Source organism: Anomalospiza imberbis, chromosome 17, assembly GCF_031753505.1.
Source record: "Anomalospiza imberbis isolate Cuckoo-Finch-1a 21T00152 chromosome 17, ASM3175350v1, whole genome shotgun sequence".
Lineage (NCBI taxonomy): Eukaryota > Metazoa > Chordata > Aves > Passeriformes > Viduidae > Anomalospiza > Anomalospiza imberbis.
In genome coordinates, this window is record NC_089697.1 from 6,752,351 (window position 1) to 6,777,566 (window position 25,216).

General features: G+C 59.4%; 4 protein-coding genes across 6 annotated transcripts; 1 reads left to right on the forward strand and 3 right to left on the reverse strand.

Moving 5' to 3' along the window:
* Positions 1-11,302: 11,302 nt before the first annotated feature.
* On the forward strand, positions 11,303-12,207 carry SPINT4 (serine peptidase inhibitor, Kunitz type 4). The gene is made up of 3 exons (XM_068208288.1): positions 11,303-11,306; positions 11,509-11,682; positions 12,032-12,207. Exons 1-3 carry the CDS (start codon positions 11,303-11,305, stop codon positions 12,205-12,207), a joined length of 354 nt encoding a protein of 117 aa, XP_068064389.1.
* Positions 12,208-12,971: 764 nt separating this feature from the next.
* On the reverse strand, positions 12,972-18,161 carry LOC137484442 (uncharacterized). 2 transcript variants are annotated; one of them, XM_068208305.1, is made up of 14 exons: positions 17,976-18,161; positions 16,813-16,962; positions 16,395-16,538; positions 15,996-16,136; positions 15,582-15,716; positions 15,329-15,472; positions 15,076-15,219; positions 14,734-14,883; positions 14,496-14,642; positions 14,294-14,413; positions 14,057-14,194; positions 13,633-13,767; positions 13,413-13,547; positions 12,976-13,116 (listed from the first exon to the last, which is right to left on the reverse strand). In XM_068208305.1, the coding sequence occupies exons 1-14, from the start codon at positions 18,073-18,075 to the stop codon at positions 13,106-13,108; spliced, it is 1,794 nt and encodes a 597-aa protein (XP_068064406.1). In that variant the 5' UTR covers positions 18,076-18,161; the 3' UTR covers positions 12,976-13,105. The 2 variants fall into 2 exon arrangements, with proteins under 2 accessions (XP_068064407.1, XP_068064406.1); XM_068208306.1 differs by lacking the exon at positions 13,413-13,547 and having other exon boundaries at positions 12,972-13,116.
* A 794-nt stretch (positions 18,162-18,955) lies between these two features.
* On the reverse strand, positions 18,956-21,476 carry LOC137484443 (perlwapin-like). Of its 2 annotated transcripts, XM_068208307.1 has the most exons (5): positions 21,138-21,452; positions 20,850-20,990; positions 20,563-20,706; positions 19,802-19,960; positions 18,956-19,300 (listed from the first exon to the last, which is right to left on the reverse strand). In XM_068208307.1, the coding sequence occupies exons 1-5, from the start codon at positions 21,430-21,432 to the stop codon at positions 19,290-19,292; spliced, it is 750 nt and encodes a 249-aa protein (XP_068064408.1). In that variant the 5' UTR covers positions 21,433-21,452; the 3' UTR covers positions 18,956-19,289. The 2 variants fall into 2 exon arrangements, with proteins under 2 accessions (XP_068064408.1, XP_068064409.1); XM_068208308.1 differs by lacking the exon at positions 19,802-19,960 and having other exon boundaries at positions 21,138-21,476.
* A 1,177-nt stretch (positions 21,477-22,653) lies between these two features.
* LOC137484099 (WAP four-disulfide core domain protein 2-like) lies at positions 22,654-24,886 on the reverse strand. Its single transcript, XM_068207681.1, has 4 exons — positions 24,514-24,886; positions 24,117-24,251; positions 22,921-23,082; positions 22,654-22,830 (listed from the first exon to the last, which is right to left on the reverse strand). Exons 1-3 carry the CDS (start codon positions 24,599-24,601, stop codon positions 22,931-22,933), a joined length of 375 nt encoding a protein of 124 aa, XP_068063782.1. The 5' UTR covers positions 24,602-24,886; the 3' UTR covers positions 22,654-22,830; positions 22,921-22,930.
* Positions 24,887-25,216: the final 330 nt, after the last annotated feature.

The window sequence follows — 25,216 nt, forward strand, 5'->3', positions numbered from 1 at the left end:
AACAACTTTTCTGTCGTTTTCTAGATAATCTCACCCCATGCTGTGGTCAAAGAGAAGCTTTTCTGTTGAATCAGCTGGATAACAATTTGCATTGATAAATCATTTACTATTTTGCTGGCAACATTCTCCCTCATTCCAAGATGATTCAGTGGGAGAAGCCAAGCACGGGATTTGCCGGAGCGCAGGGTGGGTCTCGCTGTGCAGAGCTGGGGTGTGCTCCAGCAGCCATCTCCAAGTGCTGTCCCTGTCCTCTGTGCCAGCGGGGCAGCCCAGAGCTGTGCTGCGGGGGAAAGTGGGATCTCCTTCCCACCAGCTTTGCCAGATGCTCAGTCTTGTTTCATTTGTGTTCAAGGGAGGAGTGCATGTGGCACTTGGAGGTATGATCTAATTGACAAGGTGGTGATCAGTCAGAGGCTGGATTTGATGATCTCACAGGTCTTTTCCAAACTAAACCATTCTGTGGTTCTGTGGTTCTGTGACCAATGCAGCCCCCCAATGTGGGGGCTGTGTTGGTGCCTCCAGAGGATGTTGTGCTGGTGTTTCTCAGCACCTCTCACTGCAGCCTGTGGCTGTGTCCCCTCAGTGTGACTCTTGCTGTAGCTGTCGGCTCTGCAGTGACCACACTGGGCTCCCATGGAAGCCTGGAGTGGCTGTGGGAGTAGAGGCTGCTGACTCATGGGCTCACATGGTGGAAGAAGCTCCTGCCTTTGTCCCTTTCCTGCTGCTTTGGCCAGGGCTGCACCTGGGATTAGCTTTGGGCTGTTAGACAAACACAGTGGTGGATGTGGGGCCAACCAAGTCATCATCAACATCAACATAACTTCATTATCACCAGCACTGGGCTGCTTGTGCACTTATTTTGGTTGCTCCAAGTTGTCAGCAACAAAAACTGGACATTGCCCAGAGGAGAGGAAGAATAACTGTGGCTGTAGGAACGCCCAGGGAAAGGTGAGGATAGTGATACTGTTAATCTTGTCCACCTTGGTGGACAAATGTCCCATGTGTTTATTTGAATTAAGTGAGGCTGAGATCAGACCTTTGGAAAAGCTTTCCAATTAACAAGACATAATCCTGAACAAATTCTCAATGATGGAGAAAACACTTTTGCAGGGAGAGAAATATCTTTTCAAGAGTGTGTCAGGGATCACCTAAATCTAACTGATGTGGTGCCTTATTTGGGTCTCCTCCAGGCCTTGGTTTTAATGGTAATTTTTCCACAGATCTCTGTAGTAGGTGCATGTCTGCCAGACATGAACACCTGGTTCACAGCTGAGATTACCCATGTTCCTGCTTGATTCTCAGGGAGCCTTTGAACAAGTCTCTCTGACCCTCAGTGTCCTCAAGCCTTTATTTCATCAGAGCAATTTGCTTGTCAGATATTCTCCTCCATTTGCTCCCTGAATGTTATCCAGGATTATGGTTTGCTAAAACAGAAATGTGCCAAAATTATGGTGTTGTTCCCAAAAGGAGGAACCACCAGGCAAGCACGGGGACAGCAGCAGTGCTGAGCTCTCTGTCGTGGGACTCCTGAGGTTGGAAGGAGCCTGGCCATCCCTCAGGTTGTTCCAGATGGTTTTCCAGGTGCGTGGAAGGGAGTCAGCGCTGCTGACAGCAGCTGGCCGGCACTGCCTGCCCCGGGGTGCCCGGCTCGGTGGTGATTAACAGCCACAGAAACCCGCGATAAGCACCGGGCCGGCGGGTTCGGCCAGGCGGCTGCGAGTTGTGGAGCACCAGATCTCCGGTGGACATGGGTGGTTCGTGGAGGAATTGCATCCACCTTGAGTCACAGCAGGAGGACAAGGATAAACCTGTACTTAAAGCATTTTTCTTGCCATGAGCCCTCTTCCCACACAGATTTGTGCAGAGCTGTGCTCCTTCCCTTGCAGTGGCCCTGCATTGCCTTGATGAGATGTTGATGGAAAGCTCTTGGAGCACAACTTTGCTTTTCCAGTGCTCCTGTCAAGTGCCAGCTTAGAGTTGTAGCAATAATGCCAATCTCAAACCCATTAATTTCACTCACCCCACAGTTGCAAATTTAAACTTTATCTATTATCCAGAAATTCCAACCCATTTGTGCTTGGTGCTGATGTGTCCTGGGCAGACCAGTCCTTAAGTTCTCCTACCCTATTCATTGCACATTGCTTTGTGTGTAATTCAGAAAGAAATAATTAAATAGAGAAGGAAAACAATTGGAAAATTAGATCCCAACTCACACTCCTGGTTGACTATAGAATAACTTGGTGTAAATGGGTTAGCACTCACAGAAGTGGATCTTAGTTAAGCTTAATCTGCTGTCTCAAACATATTTAATATGTCTTTACCCTGAGATCACATGCAGAGGAAAGGGGAGGCAGTGTAGCAGTGCATCTAATTTTCATTTACTCTGACTGTGGGTCTCTGGTGAAGGCCAGCAGTTTGGCTGGCAGTTTGCAGACAGGTTTCTGTGCTCTCCTCAGCTCGGGTGAGCTCTTTTGCTTGAAGTCCCAAGACCTCTTCCTCCAGAGAGGTCTATTTTAGTGCAGCAATGTTTCATTGGAGCAGATGTTCGCTCGGACAGTAATTAATCTGGTGTTTGTGCAGTAACTGTGCACTCTCATTGCAAATTCATGTGGTTATTGAATGCTTGTGTGTAAATTAATAGGGCTCTCATGCATGGACACTAAATCCTGCAATTCATGTTCAGGAGTTCCCAAAAGCTGCATGGAGGCCTAGCTGATGGAGTCTGGTTGGTCTGGGGGAAAGACACACTGAGCTCTGAGTTTGACCAGAGTGTGCTGAGCTGCGTGGGCTATCCTGTGAAAAGGGAGGTCCTGGAGAGGCCACAAAGCAGGAGGACCATGGGGCTGGGGAACAACATTAACTTGCTCAGGAGACTTTGAGCTCATTTGTGTGCCTAAACCTGGCAACTGACAGTAGGAACTCTGAAAGAGCTGGAGCACTCTACTTGGGAATGGGATGGTTCAGAGACAAGTGCTCAAATGAAGCCTTGAATCCTTGACCTACAAAAATCTGCAAAGAATCTCCACGTGTGAAACAGGAGCCTTGAATAAAGGGCATTTTGCATGTGGAAGGAGGGAGCCCCTGGAGCTGCTGCCAGGTGCTCTTGCCCTGATCCTGTTCCATCTGGGATAGCAGGGCCAGGACAGGCTCCTGCCTGCAGCAGAGCCCAGCACTGGGGCAGAACCCGGCACTGGGGTCACTGCTGTGGATAAAGGTTATCGTGGGGATTCCTGTTGAGAGCAGCAGTGAAGAATCTGCCTCTCTGCAGTCCTGGTTCTCCCTTCCATCCTTCAGTCCTTGTGCTGTCCTCCTTGGAGTGCAGCCAAGTCTGGATCCTGCTCTTGCCTTGGCTGTGGGTGGAGCTGGAGTGGCTCTTCGGTAAACAGAATTAAAGGCAAAATGTGGGAGGTCCCTGAAGTCACCTGTGGCCTGCCTCCTCCCATTCCTGGACCCGGGCTGCCTGCTAGACCCTTTAAATTGCTGGTTGGCACAGCCCCGGACACAGACTTTGTCAGCATGGCACGAAGCATCCTCCTGCTGGGGCTCCTCACCCTGTGGGCACAGCTGCAGGCAGCACCCATTGCAGGCAAGTGTGGGTGGGTGGGAAGAATATTTAAGAGTGTTTTTTTCTTATTTTCATAGAATCACGGGTGTTTTGCAGGTGCTGGCAGGTTGCTGCCTTGTGAGGGCCAGGGAAGCTGTGGGGTGAATGGGGGAGATGAGCCCGGGCCATGTGGGGCTCACCGCCCGGGCCATATGGGGCTCACAGTGAGCTGTGGCACAATGCCATCTCTCCCTGACTCCCCGGTGTACCTGGAGCCCATGTGGCTGCTGGCCCCAGGGCAGAGGTGCCCAGGAGAGCCCCTCAGACAGCAGCCCCACCATGACACTGCCATGAGCTGGGAGGCACCAGCATGGTGAGTTGCCTCAGCCTTGAGGGCAGCAGGGGTCAGGCAGAGCCCTGAAAACCCACCAGGAAAGCAGCAGAGGAGAAGACAGCACAGCATCATGGTTAACTGGGCTGCTGGGTGGGAGCAGTGGATGGAAGGGCAGCATGCTGGGGCTGATGCTGCTGCTTTCTGCTCTCCTGTAGAGTTCCATGGAGTAGCTCCAGCTGGGTGGCCACCACCAGGGCAGCTGGGAAGCACCCTGAGCCTTGAGCCTGGGAAAAAGCCCAGCACAGTGCCTGACAATGATGGTGGTGATGGTGACAATGACAACAACAGGTCCAATAGCAATGAAATGGGTGACTCCAATAGCCATGAAACTGGTGAGTCCAATAGCAGTGAAACTGGTGATGATGGCAACAATGCCAATGACTGTGATGGTGATGATGGTAATAGAAATCAGCTTTGTGATTGCAATGATCATGATCATGGTGACAACAACAGTGATGATGTTGATGATAGTGTCAAGAGTGACCATTCTAATAGCAATGAAGAGGGTGATGATGGTGATAAAAATGACCTTTCAGATGGCAAGGACAATGACAATGGTAATGATGACAATGACAGTGGTGATGGTGATGATGGTGTCAACGGTGACAATTCCAATAGCAATGAAGATGGTGATGATGGTGTTAAAAATGACCTTTCTGATGGCAAGGACAATGACAGTGATGATGGTGATGATGACAGTGATGATGGTGATGATGGCAATGGTGATGGTGATGATGGCAATGATTATGGTGATGATCTCATCAGTGATGAAAATTCCAATAGCAATGAAGATGGTGATGATGACATCTACAGCGACAGTTCCAATAGCAGTGAAGATGGTGACTCCAATGACAATGAATATGATCACTCCAATAGCAATGAAAATGGTGCTGATTATGGGGGGTGGAGATTTTAGATTGTAAGGATGTAATTGGCTTGGGATTTTCAGAGATTTTTGGGTTCCTCTTTTGTGGCATCCAGCTAAGGCTACCAGATTTCATGCTTGATCTATGCCAATAAATATATCCAGTGAACATGAGAGCTTAGTGTCAGAAATTTCTTTAGCAACTTGGCAACCCAAGTGAGGCACTTGTTCACTCGTCTGTTTTCTTCCAAGCACCAGATATCCAAATTTGCAGCAGTGGATGGTTTCACCCAGGAGCTCTGGAGTAAGGAAGGACTGAGTAGTGAGTGTAAAATCTCTAAAGGACCTTCAAGTCCTGCCTTCTACAAGTTTGAGTTTTTTGGGTTTTGGGAAAGATAAGCAATGAACCTGGCATAAAGAAGATAATGCCTTAGCCGGAGGCACTGCAGAACTGGGAGAAGATAGTTGGCACTACTGAATGATCTCTAAAACTCACAGTGATATTATGCCAGGAGGAATGGCCATATATTACTTGACATGCTGGGGCAAAACCTGCAGAAGTGTGGCCCGCACAGGGGGGTTCAAAGAGACTGTTTTGATTTGCCTTCAACATAGATTACAGAATCAATACACAGGGCAGATGGACTATTGATATGTATGGGATAACTGAGCTTGGGAGTAGCAGCATCTCGGGAGTGGGGTTGGTACATGATACCCTGAGGTAAATTCTAGCCCAGACCTTGCTCCTCCCTGTGTGCCCACTGAAAAAGATTTTCCACTGTCTGTTCCTGTTGCTTTGCTTTCTATGCTCACTGCTACTTCACCTGCAACTGCCCCAGTCCAATCTGGACAAATTATGTGAGTACTGTTATCAAGGGGCAGCCAACAATTGTTTTAACTTATATCCATTGACCCTGGATACAGGAGATTTAGTGTTGTGGGCTGCTAACATGCCAAGGCTGAGGGGAGATGCAGAGCAATGTGCTCAAATTGTTTTCTTTCAAATTTGTGCTCCACATGATGAAAACTGGCAGGATTGAAAAGCTATGGAAGAAAAGCTAAAGGTGGCCAGGGACTGTATAAAAGATGAAAACAGCAAAGGAGTTTTTTGTAAGTTTTTAGACACCTGCACAGAAGCTGCCTGTTAGGATAGGAAAAACTATAGCAGAGAGAAATAAGATCTGAGAGAGAAATTGAAGGTTGGAAAGAAGCTGTATTATTGTCTTTGAAAATTGAGAAGCTGCATAAACAGGAAGAAAAGCTACAGGAAGAAAAAAAAAGTCAGAAGAAAAGATTGAAGTTATATTTATGTGGACTCCCTGTCCTCCGACACTGTATAGATTAGAAAACTAACTGCTATCCCCTGAAGAATGAGATTGGAAGCATTTAGGGCAGCCCTGACCATAGTGAACCTGGAGAAGATGATTCTTTGTTTCCTTCAAATCCCCCTGAATATGAAACCAGACTCTTTAGAGAAACGGAAGAAACCTGTGGACCTTAGGATAGAGTAGGAAATTATACACCAGGCCGGTCCCATTTGATTTGATTTAGATGACTGATCTGCAAGAGCACTATGGCTGTAAGCCAGGCCAGACTGAAATCTGGCAATTGAAATCCTATTAAGGCAGACATAATAATGGTCCAGACATTCTGATGCTATTGGACAAAAAATAATGCTTTTTTAAACAGACACAGGAGCACAAGATTCAATTTTAACACAACAGAACGTTGTTGGGTGTTCAACCTGGTCAGCAAAGAGTTAAAGTTACTGGAGTAAACAGAACAAGTGCCAAAAGCCAAACCACCCAGGTTAATTCATGGCCCCTGGGCAAGAAGCACTTGTTGGCATGAAGTGTATGTCAGCCACTTGCTTTGCAGTTAGAGATCATAATGAGAACATTTGGGTTTTGGTGTTCTGAAAGGCCAAACCTGGTGTCTGCTGTGGCGACTGTGGTGATAATGACTGTTGAAAATTTTCTAATTTTCTATTATTTGAAAGTAGCTGAGTGCTTTTTTCATATCAGGAGCTGGACCTGTTAGGTGCAAGTTGAACTTTATCTGAACCGTATTGGGTGTGCTGTATAGGTAAAAGACAGAGAGTAGTGAAACCTAGGGCTGACAATCTGAACATTAATACTAGAATAGACAAAGCTGTAGCTTAAATGTTACTTAAAAATGAACAGCTGGAGTGGACAGCCCATAGATCGTGGTGTATGAACTGTGACAACCATATTGTAACGTGGACCACAGAACTGAGTGAAACCCCCACCAAAACTGACCTCAGAGTGTGTGAAAATGACTACGTGGCAGCCACTTGGTAACAAAACAGTGAGGCAATGAAGAGTGAGAAGACCCCAGAGCCTAACAATACTCTTGATCTGGACTGTCAGTGAGGGATGGGGAGTTTACACTCTAAGGGTGTAATTGCCCAGAGATTTCTTTGTTTGGGGTCCTCCTTTTGAGGCTGCAGCTCAAGCTACCAGATTGCATGATTGATCTGTGCCAATAAATCTATCTGATGGAGATGAGAGCCTGGTGTAAATTTTTTTAACACTGATGATGATGATGATGGTTGCAGTGATTACACTTGTTGACTTATGCCAGAAGGTATACAAGGAACATGTGAGGAGAGGAGAGCCCACAGTGTGTGGGTGCAGGGGCCTCTTCCTCTTCCTCACTCTACCAGGGCTGGTCCTGGGCACCAGTGGTGTTTTGGGCTGGACCTTCTCTTTCCCAATAAACCCCACACTGGCCACTAGCTGGGTGTGACAAGCTGTCCTTGGTCAGTGCCTGGCACAGCCAGATCCTTGCACAGGAACCCTCTGCCCAGGGTGGGCTCAGCAGAGCCCTCTACACAGCAAAATGCTTCTGTTCCCTGTGGGAGACCCCCAGAGACAGCCCCAGGCACACTCCCACCCAGGACCCACAGAGCATCCTCCAAAAGCTTGGCCAGGGACACCATCCCTCCCACAGGGACTGAGGGTCTTTCAGAAGCTGGTGGGGGCTCACCAGGAGACAAATGCAGCAGGAGCCAGACATTGTTCATCACAGACTGGGTTTACTGGGGGGTGGGGGGCACAGAGACCCCTATGGTAAGCACAGAGCTGAGGGTGCTGAGGTGGGACTGGGAGGCGGGGTGATTATCCAGCAGTTGATGGAGCCCTCCATGGCTGGCTGTCCAGCTGTCCAGCTGTTGTCTGGCTGTCTGGTGCGGGTTGGCTGCACAGACTGGGTCCTTGGTCCAGATCCAGGTGGGGGCTAGGTGAATTCTGAGAAAGACAGGAATCCATGTTCAGGCATGACTGGGCACATCTGTCAGCCCCACAGTGGGACCCTGGGGATGAGGGCTCCAGAGACCCCAGACAGCTCTCCCAGGGAGCTGTGGGAGGTTTGGTGGTCATTTCTGCAGCATGCAATAATGTAGGGGAGATGGCACAGGTGGGATGTTGCACTCCCAGCCATGGTCACAGTGGTCTCTGTGCCCATGGCTGCAAATCCTCCTGCAGCACTGTTCCACTGGCTCCCGCATCCACCTATGCTCACCTCTGCCCACCCGTGCCCACCCACACTCACCTGGGGAGACCAGCCGGGCCCAGAGGCAGCAGAGCCCCAGGAGCAGGAGCAGTGACAGCAGCCGCATGGCATGGATGGGCAGCGTGGGGGCTGCCTCTCTGGGCACAGGCAGGGGTTTAAATCCTCCTGGGACAGAAGGTTGGTGCCCATGACCCGGCCCATGCCCCAGCACCTGACACGCTCCATCCGAGCGTGAACCCTCCCGTCCCCTCCCTCCCTTGGGCAGCTGGGCTGGACAAGCCTCGGGGGAGGCAGGAAGGTGCTGCTGCTTGGTGCTGGGCTCCGTGCAGCCCCAAGAGAGCCGCACTGTGCTACAAGACAAGAGCAGCCAGTGCAACTCCCGGCTGCAGGAGACAGGTACGGGGCAGGCAGCAGCAAAGGGCTGGGGGATCCCGCCTGGGGCTGGCCTGGTGAAACAGTGGAGGAGGCTCCCCGGGCTGGGCGCTGTGGAGCAGCCCACGGTGCCCTGGCAGCTCTCCGGGCATTGTTCTGCCTCTGGGAACAATCACTGGTTCCCGAGGGACGTCCTGTGACCGGACACGGTCCACAGCCCCACGCTGCCACCAGCTCCTCAGCCCTGCCCAGCCGCTGCCCAGCTGGCCCAACACCTGGAGGCCAGGAATGGTCCAGGGCCACGGGGTCCTGCTGCTGGGGACAGGGGGTGGGGGCTCTGTGTGGGCACCAGGACTGCAAGGCTGGAGCAACGCGTCCCGTGTCCTTGCCGCAGGCCGGGTGGGTGCTCAGATTCCCGTCTCACGGTGCTCAAGCTGCCTCTGCCCCTTCATGCGACACTGCAGAGTGTCGCAAGGACGCCACCGGAGCTGCCGGGGCTTTCCCTGACAGTCCCTTCCGGGAGTGCCTGTCCCTGGGAGAGGCAGGAGGGTTCACTCTGCACGTGTATGAGTGTGTGTGCACACGTGGGAGCCAGGTGTGGACACGTGTGTGTGCAGTCCAGGCTCCCTGTGCTCCTGCTCAGCCCCTCGGCACCGCTCCTGGCCTGGCCAGGAACATCATCCCCGTGGCACAGCGCCGCCTCTGTCTCTGTCCCTGCTGGGTGCCGCATTCCTGGGAGGTGCCGCATTCCTGGGTGTTCCCTGGGTACCCCGGTCACTGCTTTCCCATAGCTCTGCCCTCATGGCTGCACCCATTGCTTACCCTGCAGGTCCCTGGTGTCAGGGCAGGACAAGGGGGTACGACACAGGTCCTCCTCTGGGAGTGGTTTTCTGTCATGTGAAACCTCAGCATCTACCTGGGAGCGGCCCCCCTTCGTCGCTGGGACCGTCCCTGCATCCACCGTGGTGTTGTCCTAGCCTGGCCACGCTGTTACTGCCGGTGCGGGGGCAGGCGGGGCTGCTCTGGAAGCCGCCATCAGTTCGTCCAGTGATCACCCGGCCGCTGCGACTCCCCGGGGAGACAGCACGAAAAATTCAGCCCCGGTGGATTTTGGTGCTGTGGCCACCGAGGGTGGCCGCTAAGTCCCTGTGCAAGGGTACCTTTGCCATTGCCCACCCTGACTCCGCATTCCCGACCGCCTCCGGCACGTCCCTCCGGATTTGCTCCCACCCCTACTCAGGACTGGCCACGTCACCGTGTCCCGAGCCGGGGACACTGCCAGGACCTCATCCTGGGGCTTCGCAGGAGAGGCAGGAAAAGCTGCGGTGGGGCGTGGGCGGGGGGCGCGGGCGGGGGTGGCACCGCCCTCCGAACCCCACCCCGACTCCGACTTTCCTGGCCCCTCCCCACGGAGCTTTCCTCGCCCTCCGCTTCCCCCTTGGGACAATAATTACGGCAGTAATTAGGATAACAATTATTCTTGCTGAATGGGAACATCTTAATGTGTTTTTCCCTCCTTTGGCAGGTTTCACCCCACGCCCACCCACGGGTACGTGCGGGTGCCTCCCAGCTCAGCGCCCGGGGCCCTGCGCTGCCGTGGGCCCGGCCCCTCGCCTGGAAGCTGAGCCGGCTGCGAGCCGTGTCCCAGCCCCGGGGGCCACCCAGGCACGATGCAGCCCCTGGAGCCCCAACCTGCTGCCAGGAGCGGGGGGCTGCCGGAGGGCACAGGACACGGCTCCGCACTGGTGTTCCGCGGGAGCAGGGTGGGTGAAGGGGGCGGCCCAAAACGAGAGAGGGTGATGAAGGAGGCGGCAAAGGGACAGGATGGGAATGGATGGGAGCATCAGCGGGACCTGCCTTCCACAGCCACAGTGGTAGGCAGCGAGGTGGCACCCACAGGCTAAGCCCTGTGCATGGGCCCGTCCTGCCCGGGATACTCTCTGTCAGAGGTGAGGGAGCATGGAAGAAAGCGATGAAGGGATACACCTCTGGCACAGCCTTTCCCCAGGACTTGCACCACAGGGAGCTCAGGGAGAGTGGTGCTGCAGTGTGCTGTGCCCCAGCCCTTCCCTGGCTGATGGCTGTGCCAGAGCTGGCAGCTTTCCATGCCCTGGCATGGCACTGTCATGATCCCTGGCAATGGAGAGGCCAGTGCCAACCTTCCCACGTCTGTCCCCAACACAGGCTTGTCCCCAGGAGGCTACGGAAGCTGCTGGTGCTGTCCCCAGCCCAGCCTGGGTATGCTGCTGCCACCCGGCTGGGCTCCCTGAGGGCTGTGCCGGCACAGCTGTCCTGTCCTACCGGTCCCCCCAGCTCGAGGGCTGTGGCCAGGATGCCACCAGGGAGACCAGGCCCTGCCTGGGTGTGGCTCATTACCTGCATGGCAGGTATTAGCTTGGTTTAGGCACCAGCCCTGCTCCCTCGGCCCCGCCTGCACACCTTAAATCCCAGCCCACCACACCCGAGGCCAGACCTGGCCATCCAGGGCACCATGGAGCTGCCACCTGGCTGTCTTCTCCTCCTTGCTGCCCTGCTCCCCCTAGCCAAGCGGTCCAGCCCGGCCCCGCACACAACTGGACAAAAGGAACTGGGGATGGGTGAGTGTGGCCAGGTCTTGGCCCGGGAATGGGGATACTCTGGGTGCCACTGTTGCCCAGTGCTTCCCACTGCCCCATATGCTGCCAGGTGCCTACAAGTGTGGGACTGTGGGAGCTTGGGGTCTGACCCCGGGGCACTGGGGGGCTGCTGCGGCCCCTGCCGTGGGCCTCTCAGCAGCGTCCTGGCCACTGTGTCCTGCAGCAAAGCCTGGGTACTGCTACCACATCCCAGAGGTGGAGGACCTGCTGGACAAGGACTGTGGCTCCTGCCACATGGGTGTCTCCTGTTCGCGCTGCACCCGTGATGCTGACTGCCACGGAGCCACCAAGTGCTGTCCCAGCAAGTGTGGCTACACATGCCAGGAGCCAGTGTTGGGTGAGGACTCAATGGTGGTTGGGGCTCTGGAGTAGCAGTGTGGCATTCACAAGGGTTGGTGACAGGAGGGGTGATGGCTAACATGGGGTAGCAAACTGGGAAGGGAGGTCCCTGGGGTGTTCCTGAGCTCTTGATGGGTCTTGCAGACCCTGGGGGTCACCACACTGTGCTGTGGGGAAGCTACTGGTGTGTGGGGCTGTAGGCAGGTGGGTGCAGAGCTGTGTGCTGGCACGAAGGGTATGGCAGTGAAAAGGAACCAGAACTGTGCAGGGCTGAGGGCGTGAGAGTGCTGAGCGTGGTGATGTGTCCCCCCTGCCCTGGCTCAGCCTGTTCTCTTTGGATCGTGCAGATTTCTGCTACCTGCCCTCAGTCTGTGGGAACTGCAAGGCGCTCTTCCGCCGCTTCTTCTTCAATGCCTCCAGCCAGCAGTGTGAGGAGTTCATCTACGGTGGCTGCGGCGGCAACAGGAACAACTTTGAGACCAAGGGCGAGTGCTTCCAGGCCTGTTCCCACGTCAGTAACTAGCAATGTGCTGTGGGCCATGGGCCACAGATGGCAGCTGCTCCTGGTCCCTCTCCTGATGCCCCAGCTCTCAGTTCCAGGTGCCTGGCAGTGCTGGCCCAGGAGGTGGTGCCTTCTGCACAGCCCCTGCCTGGGGGAAGCTGCTGCTGGTGGCTATATCCCTGATCCTACAGGGAGACCATGGGGCTGGTGGCAATGAGGGCTGTGGGCCTGGGTGGCCATGCTGGCGGCTGTGGCTTGCCTGGGATGCTCACTGGCCTAAGGACAGGGACATTTGCCCATGACAGCGTGGATGCCCCCTCCCATGCCTGGTGCCTGAGCCGAGGAGCCTGTCCCTCCCCTGGGACTGTGACAATACAAGGACGGGTCCCTGGATGAGCACGTCTGGGTCTGGTCCTTCCTGCCTGTGCTGGCAGGAGCAGACAGTGCCTGTCCCTCTGGGCACTGGTCCCTGATGGGGACTGGGCGGTGGTGCCTCCAGCAGCATGGCACGGCAGGGCTCACCCAGCCACCACCCTGCAGCTCCCCTTGCCACGGATGGGCTCCCAGCCCAACCAAGCCTTCAAGCTGCTGACATGACCTGACTGGGAGCTGAAGCCACTGAATGGAGGAGGAACAGCTCCTGCCTCGATGGATGCCTGGGGTGGTGCCTGTCGCCACCCTGCCCTGACTCGGGTCTGTGTCTGCACTGCTTCACTGGTCCTGTGGCACCAACTGCGGCCGAACCTCCTGGCCCTGGAGGCCTCAGGTGATTTCAAGCCACTCCAGGACCACATGGGGCATCTAGGGGCAGGCAAGCACAGACTTTATTGCTGGAGGTGGTGGGGAGGGGACAGGCCAGCTGGGGCTGATGACTGTCCCATGTCCCCTAACTTCCTGCTGCAGAGGAGCTGCTCTCCCATCACATAGCATCTGAAAAGGAGGATATGCTTTTAGGGAGCAACAAGACTGCAGGAGTGAGGGACCAGTGGCCATGCTGGCCAGCTCCATGAGAGCTCCATCCCACTCTGCATCACTTTAAATCCCCTCTCCCTGCAAATGTGTCTGCTGGGAGCAGAGCAGTGAGGCAGCAGTGGGAACTGGCCTCAGTGATGCTGAGCTGGGAGCATGCCGAGGGCTGTGCCCTTCATACAGGTCAGCTGGCACCCTGCATGACCTGGTGTTAGCCCTGGTGCTGGCCCCCTTACGGTGGCCATAGGCCTCCTTACCACCAGGCACACGCGTGCAGACGTGGCCGCAGCCGTTGCTGCAGCACTTGTGGCCCCAGGGACACTCCTCATCGAGGCTGCACAGGTCCAGGCAGGTCCCACCGCCCCCAGGCATGGGGCACACTCCACCTCTGCCTGCAGAGCAGAGCACCCTGCCATGGACCACCTGGCTGAGACAGCCCATGTCTCCTGGGGCAACACTGGGTCTCCTGTGCCTCACCTCCAGGAGTGTCCATGCAGACACGGCCGCAGGAGGTGCGGGTGCACCTCTGTCCCCAGGGACACTGTGAGTCGGCCTCGCACTCCTCCGAGCACCGCTGAGCACTGGGCTGGGGCACAGCCACAGTGTCACGCTCTGTGGGCAGGGGAGAATGGTCACCTGGTGACTAAGCTGAGGCTGTGTGTGCTCATCACTTGCACAGAAAGAGGGGGGAGGCATGGAAAGAAGGATGGGGGCAGATCATAACTTTGGAGGGTGTGAGACCCCCACAGGTACAGCTGCCTTGGCAAACCCAGCTCAGGGTTCCAGTGTGGTCATGGTGAGGGGTCCTCATGGGGGATGAAGGGCCAGGAATGGCCCGGGGTGGGTGCCAGGGGGCCCCGGGCTCTGTCCCTGCTGGGCTGGGCGGGTATGAGGGGCTGACCTTGCAGGGAAGCTGGCGTGCAGACGTGGCCACAGCCGTTGCTGCAGCACTTGTGGCCCCAGGGACACTCCTCGTCGAAGTCGCACAGGTCCAAGCATGTGCCCCCCTCCCTGGGGATGGGGCACACTCCCACTCTGCCTGCAAGGTAATCACCCAGCTGGGACACATCTGGCCTGGGACACCTCATCACGGGGCACTCCAGGGCAGCCACACGTCTCCCAGAGGGCTGGTTCTCACCTCCAGGGATCTCCATGCAGACATGGCCACAGCCAATGCTGGTGCACCGCTGCCCCCGGGGACACTGTGAATCAGCCTGGCACTCCTCCACACACCGGCCATCAGCTTTGTCCCCGCTGTCTGCAGAGGCACCAACTTTCTGTCACCTGGCTGCCCTTGGAGGGCTGGGGCCAGCTCCCCCAGAGCAGGCTGTGCCTTCTACCTCTGGGCACGGCCACGCACTCCCGGCCACAGCCGGTGTCACAGCACTTCTCCTCTCGCCGGCAGACACTGTCATCCAGGCACTGGCTCCCGCGCCGGCGCCGCAGGCCCCAGCACGGCCCTGCCCGGGGGCACTCTCCGGGGTGCTCTGCCAGAGGAGGGCACTCGGGTGAGGGCGGAGGTCCCAGCCCCGCTCTCGCATCACTTCCCTGTGCTGGTGGCCGGGCTGCCACGCTCACCTTGGGCGGGGCGGGTGCAGCGCATGGCGCAGCCAGAGAAGCAGCACTTCTCCTGCCGGGAGCAGTCCCTGTCGTGGGTGCACGAGTCCATCTCCGTGCACGGCTCCGATGCGTGTTGTGGCCTCACTTTTGGGCACACACCGGGTTTTTCTGAGAGGGACAGGAAGAGACAGCAGGAGGAGGGACCACCCTGTATTGCAGGCACCTCCTTTGGTGCAGCCTCGGGGTGCCCTGACCGGGGATCTGAGTGCTTGCCCTGTGGCAGCGCTGTCCCACATCCTGCGCCCAGGAGCTCTGACAGCATTCCCGGTGGAATCACTGTTCTAGCGATCGTCTCCTCACCTGGTTCGGGGGCTGAGCACACGTAGCCACATCTGCTGCTGCTGCAGCACTTCTCGGCCCCCGGGCACTGCCAGTCCTTGGTGCAGGTGGTGCCACACGGGGCCAGCGGAGCCTCCTCAGCCAGCGGGCAGATGCCTGGTTTCTCTAGGGGCAGGAGGCAGCAGGGCTGGGAGTGCAAGCAGCAACAGCGGGTCTTCCCCACCCAGCGTCACAGTCCCTGGAGCTGGGGGACACCCCTGCCCGTATCTGGCACCTCGGGACGGGGGCAGGCAGACGTAGTCGCAGCCACGGAGGCAGCACTTCTCCTCGCGGGGGCACTCGCCATCGTGCCAGCACCAGGCTCTGCAGTCGTAACTGGGGAACAGCCCGGCACGGACTGGGCAGAATCCGTCCTTCCCTGCAGGCATGGAGTGAGGTGGCTGCAGTGCCACTGCTTGGAGACACAGCCGTGGGGACCAGGACACGTGGGGCTGTCGAACCTTTGGGGCGGCTCCCAGCCCCCTCACCTTGGCTGTTTGCCACACAGTGCCTGGTGCACAGCTGGTGACAGCAAACGTGGGACGGGGGACAGTCCTCATCCTTGAGGCATCCCCACTGGTGCTGCAGTGGCCTTTGAGTGACTGGGGTAGGGCTGGTGTCCTCTGCACCGTGGAGCAGGATGAGAGCATGACGGTGGCCTCACCGGAGGTTGGTTGCACTGTCCCCTTCCCTCCCCACTCCACTGCCCACCTGGGGGATGTGCAGTGTGTCCCCACCCCAGACCTGGCAGAACCCACCCTGGTAAGCATGGGGTGAGGGGTCCCGTTTGTGCCACAGCTCTGTGCCATGGTGGCTGCTGCCCACGGCGTCATTCCTGCTCTCCGAGCCATGTCCCCGCCCTCACTGCCCATCCTGTCCCGTCCTGTCCCGTCCTGCCTCACCGGCCGGCACTCCCGGCAGGCACCGGTGGCCACAGCTGCTGTTGCAGCATTTCTGCGCGTCGGGGCAGTCGCTGTCGCCTCGGCACCGCTCCCGGAATGGTCCTGGCTGCACCGTGGGGCCCTCGCTGGGCTTGGGCTGGTCTGACAGGGCAGAAGGGGTGCGCCGATTCAGCATCCCCCGCTGGCGCCCTGCCTGCCCCGGGGTCCCTGGCTCCTGCCATGACCCGCACATTCCTGGTGCCTGCGGCCACGTCCCGGCGTTGGGTTTTCCCGGCAGCTGTCAGGAGCTGCCGGTGCAGGGAAAGCACCGTGTGCTGCCCCAGGGGCCAGGGCGTCAGGGAGACAGCTGTGGCACTCAGGGTCCCTGGGGCGAGCCGGGGCGCCCCGCCGAGTTCTTACCCTGCGCCGGCTCCAGGCAGGCAGAGCCGCAGCCTAGCGGGCAGCACTTCTGCGCTCCCAGGCAGTCCTTGTCCTCCAGGCAGGGGAAGGAGCAGGGGGCAATGAGCCCCTCGGGGGCTGCTGCCGGGCAGGCACCGGGCTTCTCTGCAGCGCCGAGGGGCCGAGAGGTGAGGCTGCACTGCAGTGTCCTAGGGCAGCACCAGGAAACCTGCCCCTGCCAGACCCCTCTGCCTCGCCCTGGCTGCACCCCTTCCTGTGTCCCATCCCATCCACATATCCCAGCGGCGGTCAGGAGGCTGCTAGCAGCGCGCAGGGGGTTGCTCCATAGCAATGGGGATTGCACAGGGAATGGGACAGGGAGAGTGGTGCCAGCTGCCCCGGGACAGAGGTGTGTCAGGGCTGTAGCGCGGTGCCGTACCTGCTGCCGGGGGGATGCAGCGGAGCCGGCACTCCCAGTGGCAGCACTTGAGCCCAGCGGGGCAGCTGGAGTCATTGGCACAGAGTGGGGACTCCAGGCGCAAGCAGCGCATGAAGTCCCGTGGACACCGCCCCGGTTTCTGGGAGTCCCCTGTGTTGGGATGGCAATGTCAGGACAGTGCCAGAGCCCCTCATCCTCCATCCCTGAGGAAGCAGGATGTGGGTCTCTCTGCAGGGAACTGGAGCAGCGACTGCAGCCCAGGGGTTGGAGACTTCTCTGCATCATGGCCCGGGGCTGCTGGACCCCCACACCGAGACCTGCATGGCACGGCACAGTGTGGCACAGTGTAGCATGACATGTCATGGTGCGGCCCGTGTGTGCCCTCACAAGTGCCACGAGGAGTGTCACTAGCCCTGTCAGGGTGAAGCCAGCACCAGCTGGAGGTCAGGATCTATTCCTGAGCATCCTGCTGCCGCAGGCATCCTCACTGCGAGCAGCACGATCTTCACTGCTGCTGTCTCCTCCTCTTCCTTCTCCTCCTCCTCTTCTTGGCACAGTGTTCTCCTCTTGGCCATGTTGGGAAACTTGGGACAGCCCTGCCTCTGGTACAGGTGAGCTCCAGCTGGCGCCTGTGCCCGGCTCCTGCTGCCAGCTGGGGCTGCGGCGGGAGCTGCCTCTGCCAGCAGCCCGTCCGCCTGCGGCGGGGCCGGGTGTTTGGGCTGCAAACAGACGCTGCCGGGGTTTCACTGCAAACAGCAGCTGCTTGGTTCAAACAAAGAGGCACGGGCTGTGGTCTCGGTGTGGGCAGAGCCACACTTCAGCTGGGCACCACCGCCGCAGGCATTGTCCCCTGGCGGGGGGATGGCAGCAGGGGTCTGTGCCCAGGATGCAGCAGAGAACCTGCTGCACGTGGTACGGCTGGGAGCTGACAGCTGCTGTGCCCGTGGGGTGCAGGGGGTGCCCACGGGGCTGAGGGCGTGCACACATGCCCCTGCACCCTGGGGTGGGGGCAGGGTCCCCCAAGCAGCTGGGACATGGTCCCTGTCAGCATACGCTGGGCAGGGACAGAGGGGACACGGCAGGGACATGGGGGCTGGGATGCAAGGAGCTGCTCCCAGGCTCCCTGTGCCTGGCAGCTGCTGGATTTGACTCCTGGTACTCACCACCCTTCTCTGGTGTTACACTCGGCTCTGCCCTGATGATGAGGAGGCCCAGGAGGAGGAAAACTCCTAGGCTCATGGTGCTGCTGGAGATGCTGTGCATGTCTGGAGCTGAGCTGGGGCTTGGTTTAAAGTCTGGGGTGCCTGAAGTGCCAGTGCAGCTGAAGTTGAGCTGCCTGCTGTGGCAGCTGGTTGTGCTATGGGCAGGAGGGGCAGGAGGAGGGGCAGTTCCCAGAACCCGCCGGCGCCCCGCCAGCCATCCCGCTTATCTCTGCCCAAGCCCTGCTTTGGGGTCATGGTGACCTGTGGGGCTGGGAAGGCCAGATGGGGTCAGGCACTGCACTGTCCCCCATGTTGCACCACCCCATCCTTGCTGGAGCTGGCTGCCACTCCCTCTCTGGGCTTCCTTCCAGCCCCACTCAACCCTCTGCTCCCTGGAGTGGGGGCTGAGGATAGACCCCATGGCTTGGTCCTGGCATGGCAGTGGGAGCAGCACGAGGGGTTCTAACAGCTCTACTGCCATGGTGCTGCTCCTCAGGCAAGTGCAGCTTCCATGCATGGGACTGCTTGGGATCCAGCACCATGAGTAAGCAGGTCCTGCCATGGCCCCTGGCACACGGGGGATGCTCCCTGCCCCCTTCCTTGTCTGGGTCCTCCATCTGTCCTGACCCGTGACTGCTTTTCCCACCAGGTTTTGACACTCTGGGATGCAAATGAGCCTTTCCTTTGCACAAGGAATCTGAGGGAACTGGTTTTCCAGTCCATGACTGCTGAGGGGACATCATGCAGCCCCCAGGCCCAGCAGGATGGTTACCATGGAACAATGATGGCTGGAAGTCACCTGCATGGAACTGGGACCCTCTCCCTGCCCTCGGGCAGCACCTTCGTGCTGGGATGGCTGCCTGCACCTCCCTGCCTGCATGCAGCCCAGGCTGCCAGCACCTCTGGGAAGCAGAGCACAGAACAGGGATGGTGACCCAAAGCAGAGGTGCCTGTGGGATGGTTTATTCTGTCTCAGTGCTGTGAGCAGCTGGGGCCATTGTGGATGCAGGGTTTTGCCTCATGTGGGGTTGCTAGGAATCTTGGCCATGGGTAGTGCAGGCAGCATGCAGCCCTTAATGGCACGGCTGGGGGTGGCAGGCACTCTGAGCAGAAGCATCGGAGTCATCGCTGGTGCCATCCTGCCAGTGCACAGGGTCCAGTGCAAGGAGAGGTGTGGGGTGCACCAGCACCTCTGCTCAGCCCATGGGTGCAATGGCAGTGGGGTGGGGATGACCCTGAAATGGCAGCTCCTGGTGCAGCCCTTCCTGGCCATGGCTACGCTGTACCTGGAAGAGGCAAGTGAGGTGGTCAGTGAGGATGCCCCAGTGCTCCTTCTCTGAGGGATGGGGGGCCCTGTAGTGCTCCCGCCCTGGCCCCCCCTGCCCCCTCCAGGCTGGACCCAGGAGGCAGCAGGCTGGAGGGGACTGTACCCCACAGTGGGTGGACGCAGACCCGGCTGCAGCCCTGCAGGCAGCACTTCTGGCCAAGGGGACCGTCCTTGTCCTGCAGGCACAAGAGGAGGCAGCAGGCTGCCTGATCACCCTCTGCTGCAGGGGGACAGAGACCTGGCCATGCTGGCACATGTGGAGAGAGAAAGGGGTGAGGGGCTCAGGGCACCCCTCCAGGGTGGGGGAGCTGCCCAGCCTGCAGGGGTGAACTCCTCACTGAGCTCCTGCCCCATTGGACAGCAGCTCAGTCCCCAGCTTCCCATTGCCCCCCGGAGGGTCACAGTGACAGGTAGGGAGGGGGCACAGGGGTCTGGGCTCCACAGGGTGCCGATGGTTTACCCTTGGTGGGTGGTTTGCAGATGTGACCACAACCAGTGGTGCAGCACTTGTCGTCCCCAGTGCAGTCACTGTCAGTGTCACACCGCTCCAGGCAGGGCCCCAAGGAGCCCCGCAGCACCATGGGGCACACGCCGGGCTTCGCTGTGGCACGGTGGCTCCCTGGTGACAGGGAAGAGTGCAGCTGTGCTGGGATTCTGTCCCCAGTCCTGCTCCTGGTGCAGCCTCGGTCTCCATCCTGTCCCTGTCCTGCGCCTTCATCTTCCTTCCCCAAGCACCATGATGACCTCAGTCACCAGCCTCACACCCATACCAGTCTGACCCAGTGAGACCAGTCACAGCTCAATATGGGATGCCAGCTGGCAGCTGGAGTGGTGAAGGACAACCCTTGCTTTGGTTGCAGTCTGAGAGGGGTGCAGGGGGAGGGTCAGGAGGGGGTTCAGCCTTTCACTCACTCAGAGCCATCTCCCACCCATCACAAAGGAGCTGGGCATGGGGATCCCTTCCCACAACCCTGAGGGCCAGCTCTGAGGGCTGGGGCTGTGCCCAGGGCAGGCGTGTGGCACCAGGAGCCACAGCCAGTGGCACACATCCCTGGGGCCTGGATGGATGCCACCAGCTGCACACTTGGCCGGGCACAGCCACTGTGGCTTGTCCAGCAGTAGGGCCAGGCATGCACTGGGCTCTGCCAGGGGGGAGCTGGGCTAGCACCAGTGCAGTGGTGGGCTGGACATGGGCATCAGAGAGGGCTGGTTGGGCTGTACCTGTGTCTGGAGGGGTGCAGGCCAACCCACAGCCAGAGAAGCAGCACTTGTGTTCCCCAGGGCAGTCCCGGTCATCGGTGCAGCGGTTGGGGCAGGCAGCAGCTCTCCTCTGGGCACGCTTCCGTGGGCAGAACCCGGGTTTGGCTGGAGCGAAGGCTCAGGGTTTGGCATGCAGCCAGCCTGGCCCCACTGCCCACTACTCCCCTATAGTGTGATGGGGGCTGCAGACCCCTGGGGCTGCCCCAGGGCATCCTCAGCCTGGCATGGGGATCCCCAGGACACCTCACCTGGCTCAGCAAGCACGCAGCGGGTGCAGCAGCCGCGGGTGCAGCACTTCTGCCCCGAGTGGCATGTGGTGTCGTTGTGACATCTCGTCCCACAGCTTGGCCCGATGGCACTGCCAGCACGGGGGCAGTAGCCCGGGCTCTCTGCAGAGGGAGATGCTCCATGCAGCCATGTAGCCATGTCTCAGGGAGCAGGGACACCCCCTCCAGGGGCACCAACAGAGGCACCAGCCCACATCCCACCCATTGCCCGATCCTCGTGCTGGCATCCCTTGGAGTGAGCAGCGGTACCTGTGGTGGGCAGGAGGCAGGTCCGGACCTTCCCGTTCTGGCAGCACTTCTCAGCACCAGGGCAGCCATGGTCAGAGAGGCAGTACAGTCTGGGGGGCCAAGGGGCTCCGCTCGCCCCCACTGGGCACTCACCCACTTTGGTGGGGGCAGACGGGGCAGTGGGGGTCCAGTGTCCCTGCAGGGCCCGGTGAGGGGATGCAGTGAAGGCGAGGGCAGTGCCCTGGTCCCTGGGGCTGTGCTGCTGGGCCAGGGTGAGCAGTGCCAGGAGCACCAGAAGGGTGCGGTGGCCCAGCATTGCGCTGCAGTCAATGTGCTTCTGGGCAATGGGCTGGGATTTAAACCCTGCTGGAGTGGGGGCTGGCCAAGCCAAGCTGCTCCTTCTCATGGCAGCACAGTTCCGGGACTGTGGGAGTGCTGGGCCTGAACAATTCAGCTTGGGGGATACTCCTGGGGCAGTTCTGGGCTCATGGCCCATGGCTGACACATCTGCAGCTCCCTTTCCAGGTCACTGGTGGCCTGTGAGCAGCTGGGCCAAGGGCTGAGCAGCACTCCCAGAGCCACAGCATTGAGAACACGGATGGGACACAGGAGCAGTCCTGTCCCAGTCTTCAGTGTCCACTGGATCCCTCCTGGCACACCTGGAGCAGGGAGAGCTGCTGTGGAGCTGTGGTGCTGGCACAGCCTGCACCTGCACCGCAGAGAGAGGGGGAACCAGCACCAGACACTGGGCAGTGCTGGGCAAGGTGTGGGGCTCACTCAGTCCCAGGGGATGGCTCTGCCAAGGGCGGGGGCTATGGCGGTGCCAGCCCCTCCCAGGCAGGAGGGACATGCTCTAATCCCAGGGGCTGGGAGCAGGAGCAGGCAGGTATGGAAGAAACAGGGCCCCTGGAGACCTGTGGAGAGCAGGACGTGCCAAGGGAAGGCAGGACAGGAGCAGGATCCCAGATTTGAGCAGGTGGAGAGAGATGTGGCAGGGGCAGGCATGGGACCAGGACATGTGGGTTGCACTGCCGAAAGCTCCTTCAGGCTTCTGCTGTGGGCAAGGTGCCATGGCCAGGTTGGGAGGGCAGAGGTAAGGAGGAGTTTGGGTGATGCTCGTGTACGAGCACACACTGCAGCCTGTTTGTCCCCTGGCCATTGCAGGCAGGGAGCAGAGACCCCTCTGCTCTGATGGGACGTGGACACAGCTGCACCTTGAGAGTGTTCTGAGCATGGTGGAGGACCTAAGGTGGAGGAGCCAGTGTGCAGGGACATCTGGGGCCATAGACCCATGGGACAGCCCCAGGCAGGGCACAGGCTGGGGACCCTTGGAGGCATGACAGTCAGTTGATGCTGCTGCTTGTGTGAAGCCCTTCCAGGTATCCCTGGCATGGGATGGAGAGGCTGCCATGGCTTGTGATGGAGAGGTGGCCTCAGCATGGAACAAAGAGGTAGCCATGGTGTGGGATGGAGAGGTGGCCCCAGCATGGAACAGGTAAGTGGCCATGGTGTGGGATGGAGAGGCAGCCACAGCATGTCAGGGAGAAGCTGCTTTATTGGAGAGAGTGCAAGGGGCTTGCCCTGAGCAGAGAACCCCAGGGAGAAAACTGGGGCTGAAGGCTCCAAGCCAGGGGGATGGTGCAGGGCCACGGCCAGGGCATGTGGGATGGGCATCGGGCAGCAGCTTCCCTGTGGCTGGGCTGGCAGGAGGCGGCTGCACCTGCAAAGGAGCAGAGGCTGTGAGTGGGATGGGTGCATAGGCGCCATGCTGCGGTGCTGTGGGATCTCCGGGGCTGGAATGCACCCAACTGACCTCAGTGGATGGGTGTCACACAAGAGACCTTGCCACAGCCATTCCTGCAACACTTCTGGATCCCGGAGCAGTTGGCATCGGTCTTGCACTGGTTGGTGCAGACACCCAGCATGGGGATGCCCGGGTCGACGGGTGGGCAGGTGCCAGGCTTCTCTGAAAGGCAAAAGACCATGGCTGAGACCTGCTGGCCCTGGCATGGGGGGGGGCAAGGCCTACCCAGCAGGTCCCAAAGCTGTGGGCATGGCCCTGGCCCCTATCTGCCACGGAGGAGGAATCACCACGGTACCCAGCATTTCCCCCATCCCATAGATCCGCTTGTTGGCGATCCTTGCCAGCTGGACCTGATGGGGACACATCAGGAAGGCCACATGGCATAGTGGTTCCCAACAGTCCCTATGCCCAATGCTTCCTCTCAGGGATGCATGGTTGGCACAGGATGCACAGCTGCAACACGCAGATGTGATGCAGGCCTTGGCCCTGCTGTCCTCTACAGCTGCCACAGGTGGCTCAGGCTGTTTGTTCACAGCATGGGGGTGCAGCCTAGGCCTCAGCCAAGATCACAGGCCCCCCAGACAGCCTTTGCCCAGCAGTGTGGAGCCCCTGCCCCACTGTCCCAGTGCCTGCCACTGGCATTGAGCTCTGGCTCTGCACCATGCTGCCCTCCACTGTGGTACAGCCAAGCCAGCGCTGTCCCGCAGGCAGCCATGGAGGCTCTGGTGCCTCCAGGTCATATCCATCTGTCTGCAGCTGTGGTTTCCAACTCCTGCACCCATCTCCTTGGGTCGCTGTCTAGAAGGACTGTTGTGGTGAGCAACAGAACTGTGCCCCCCACATCCTGGGCTGGCAGCTGCCCGGAAGGCTGAGCAGGCAACAAGGACTGCAATGGAGAGTGGCGCAGACCCCAACCTCCACCCAAGCCCCAGCATCATTTAGGGGTGTCCACTCAGCCCATGCATCGCTGAGAGGAGGAAGGTGTGAGCACGGCCCAGCAGGAGCACACCCCGAGCCTGCTGGGCTTCCATGCAGCCCCCAGTCCCCGTGCTGCAGCTGAACACACGGCGGGCACCCAGGCCTGTGGCCACCGCTGCACCCTGGAGCACCCGTACTGCTGGCTGGGACGGGCCGCTGGCTTCGTGGCAGCGGCACCGACTCTGGGCAGCACGGCCAGGAGCAGGAGGGAATGTTACCGTCAGGCTTCTGGCAGGCCTTGCCGCAGGCTGCCGGGCAGCACTTGAGGGTGCTCTCGCAGTCGCCATCGGACTGGCACCCCACCGTGCAGTTCACCGCATCCATCGCCGGGCTCGGGCACACGCCGGCTTTTGCTGCAAGGCAAAGGCGGGGGCGTGGGCAGGCGCGGGGCGGCCGGCGCCGGGCAGGGCGAGGGCTGCGTCCCTTTCCGGGAGATGCTGCCCCGGCCCCAGGGCTGGGTCCAGGGATGCTGCCGAGCCCAACCGCGCCGGGCACAGGCCGGTGCTCGCCCCGGCCCCCGCGCCGGCTGCACTGGGGCTGGGAGGGAGGGAGGGATGCTGGCCGCTCGCCGGGCGTGCCGTGACGAGCCGTGCTGGGCCATGCGCTCATACTCACTGGTGTCATTCTGGGCGGATGCTGCCGGCAGCTCTGCCCAGAGAGCCAGGAGCCCCGCCAAGATGAGGACGCTGCGGGCCGTGGGCATGGTGCAGGAACCGGCTGCGCTGTGGCCGCCCGGCCGGCCTTTAAGCTCCTCTCCAGGTGGGGCCGGCGGGCTCGGCCTTCCGGGTGGCTCCCAAGGGCCGGGCAGGGCCAGGCTCCCCCTTCGCGCTTGCACAACCCGAGTATCAGGTATCTGCTGCTGCTGGCTGCCGACCAGGGAGGGGGAGCCTCGAGGAGACTGGGCGGCCGTGCTGAGAACTCGCCCGGCAGGAACAGCAGCCAAGCACCCCTGGCCACGGCCCCCGCACGCCGGACCCCAGACAGCCCCACACTGAGCCCGCCGGGGCGCTGGGTCGCCACGGCCCTGCGTGGCCATCGGCCCTGGGGATGAAGTGGAACCGCTCGCCGGGAATGAGGCAGGCGCGAGTGCCCCGGCCACGGGGCATGACCCGTCCCTGCTCGCTCACCCTGCACCGCCCCGGCCACAGGCATGAGCTTGAATGGAGCCCCCGGCCTGGGTCGCTGATGCCCGAGGCCGGGAGGAGCCAGCAATGCAGACGGCGTTGTGGCTCAGCTCTGCTGCTGCTCACCCAGCTCCTGCTCCTGTTCCAGCCACTGTTCTCCTCCAGCTCTTGCTCCTCAAGTGAAGGGTCCTCCG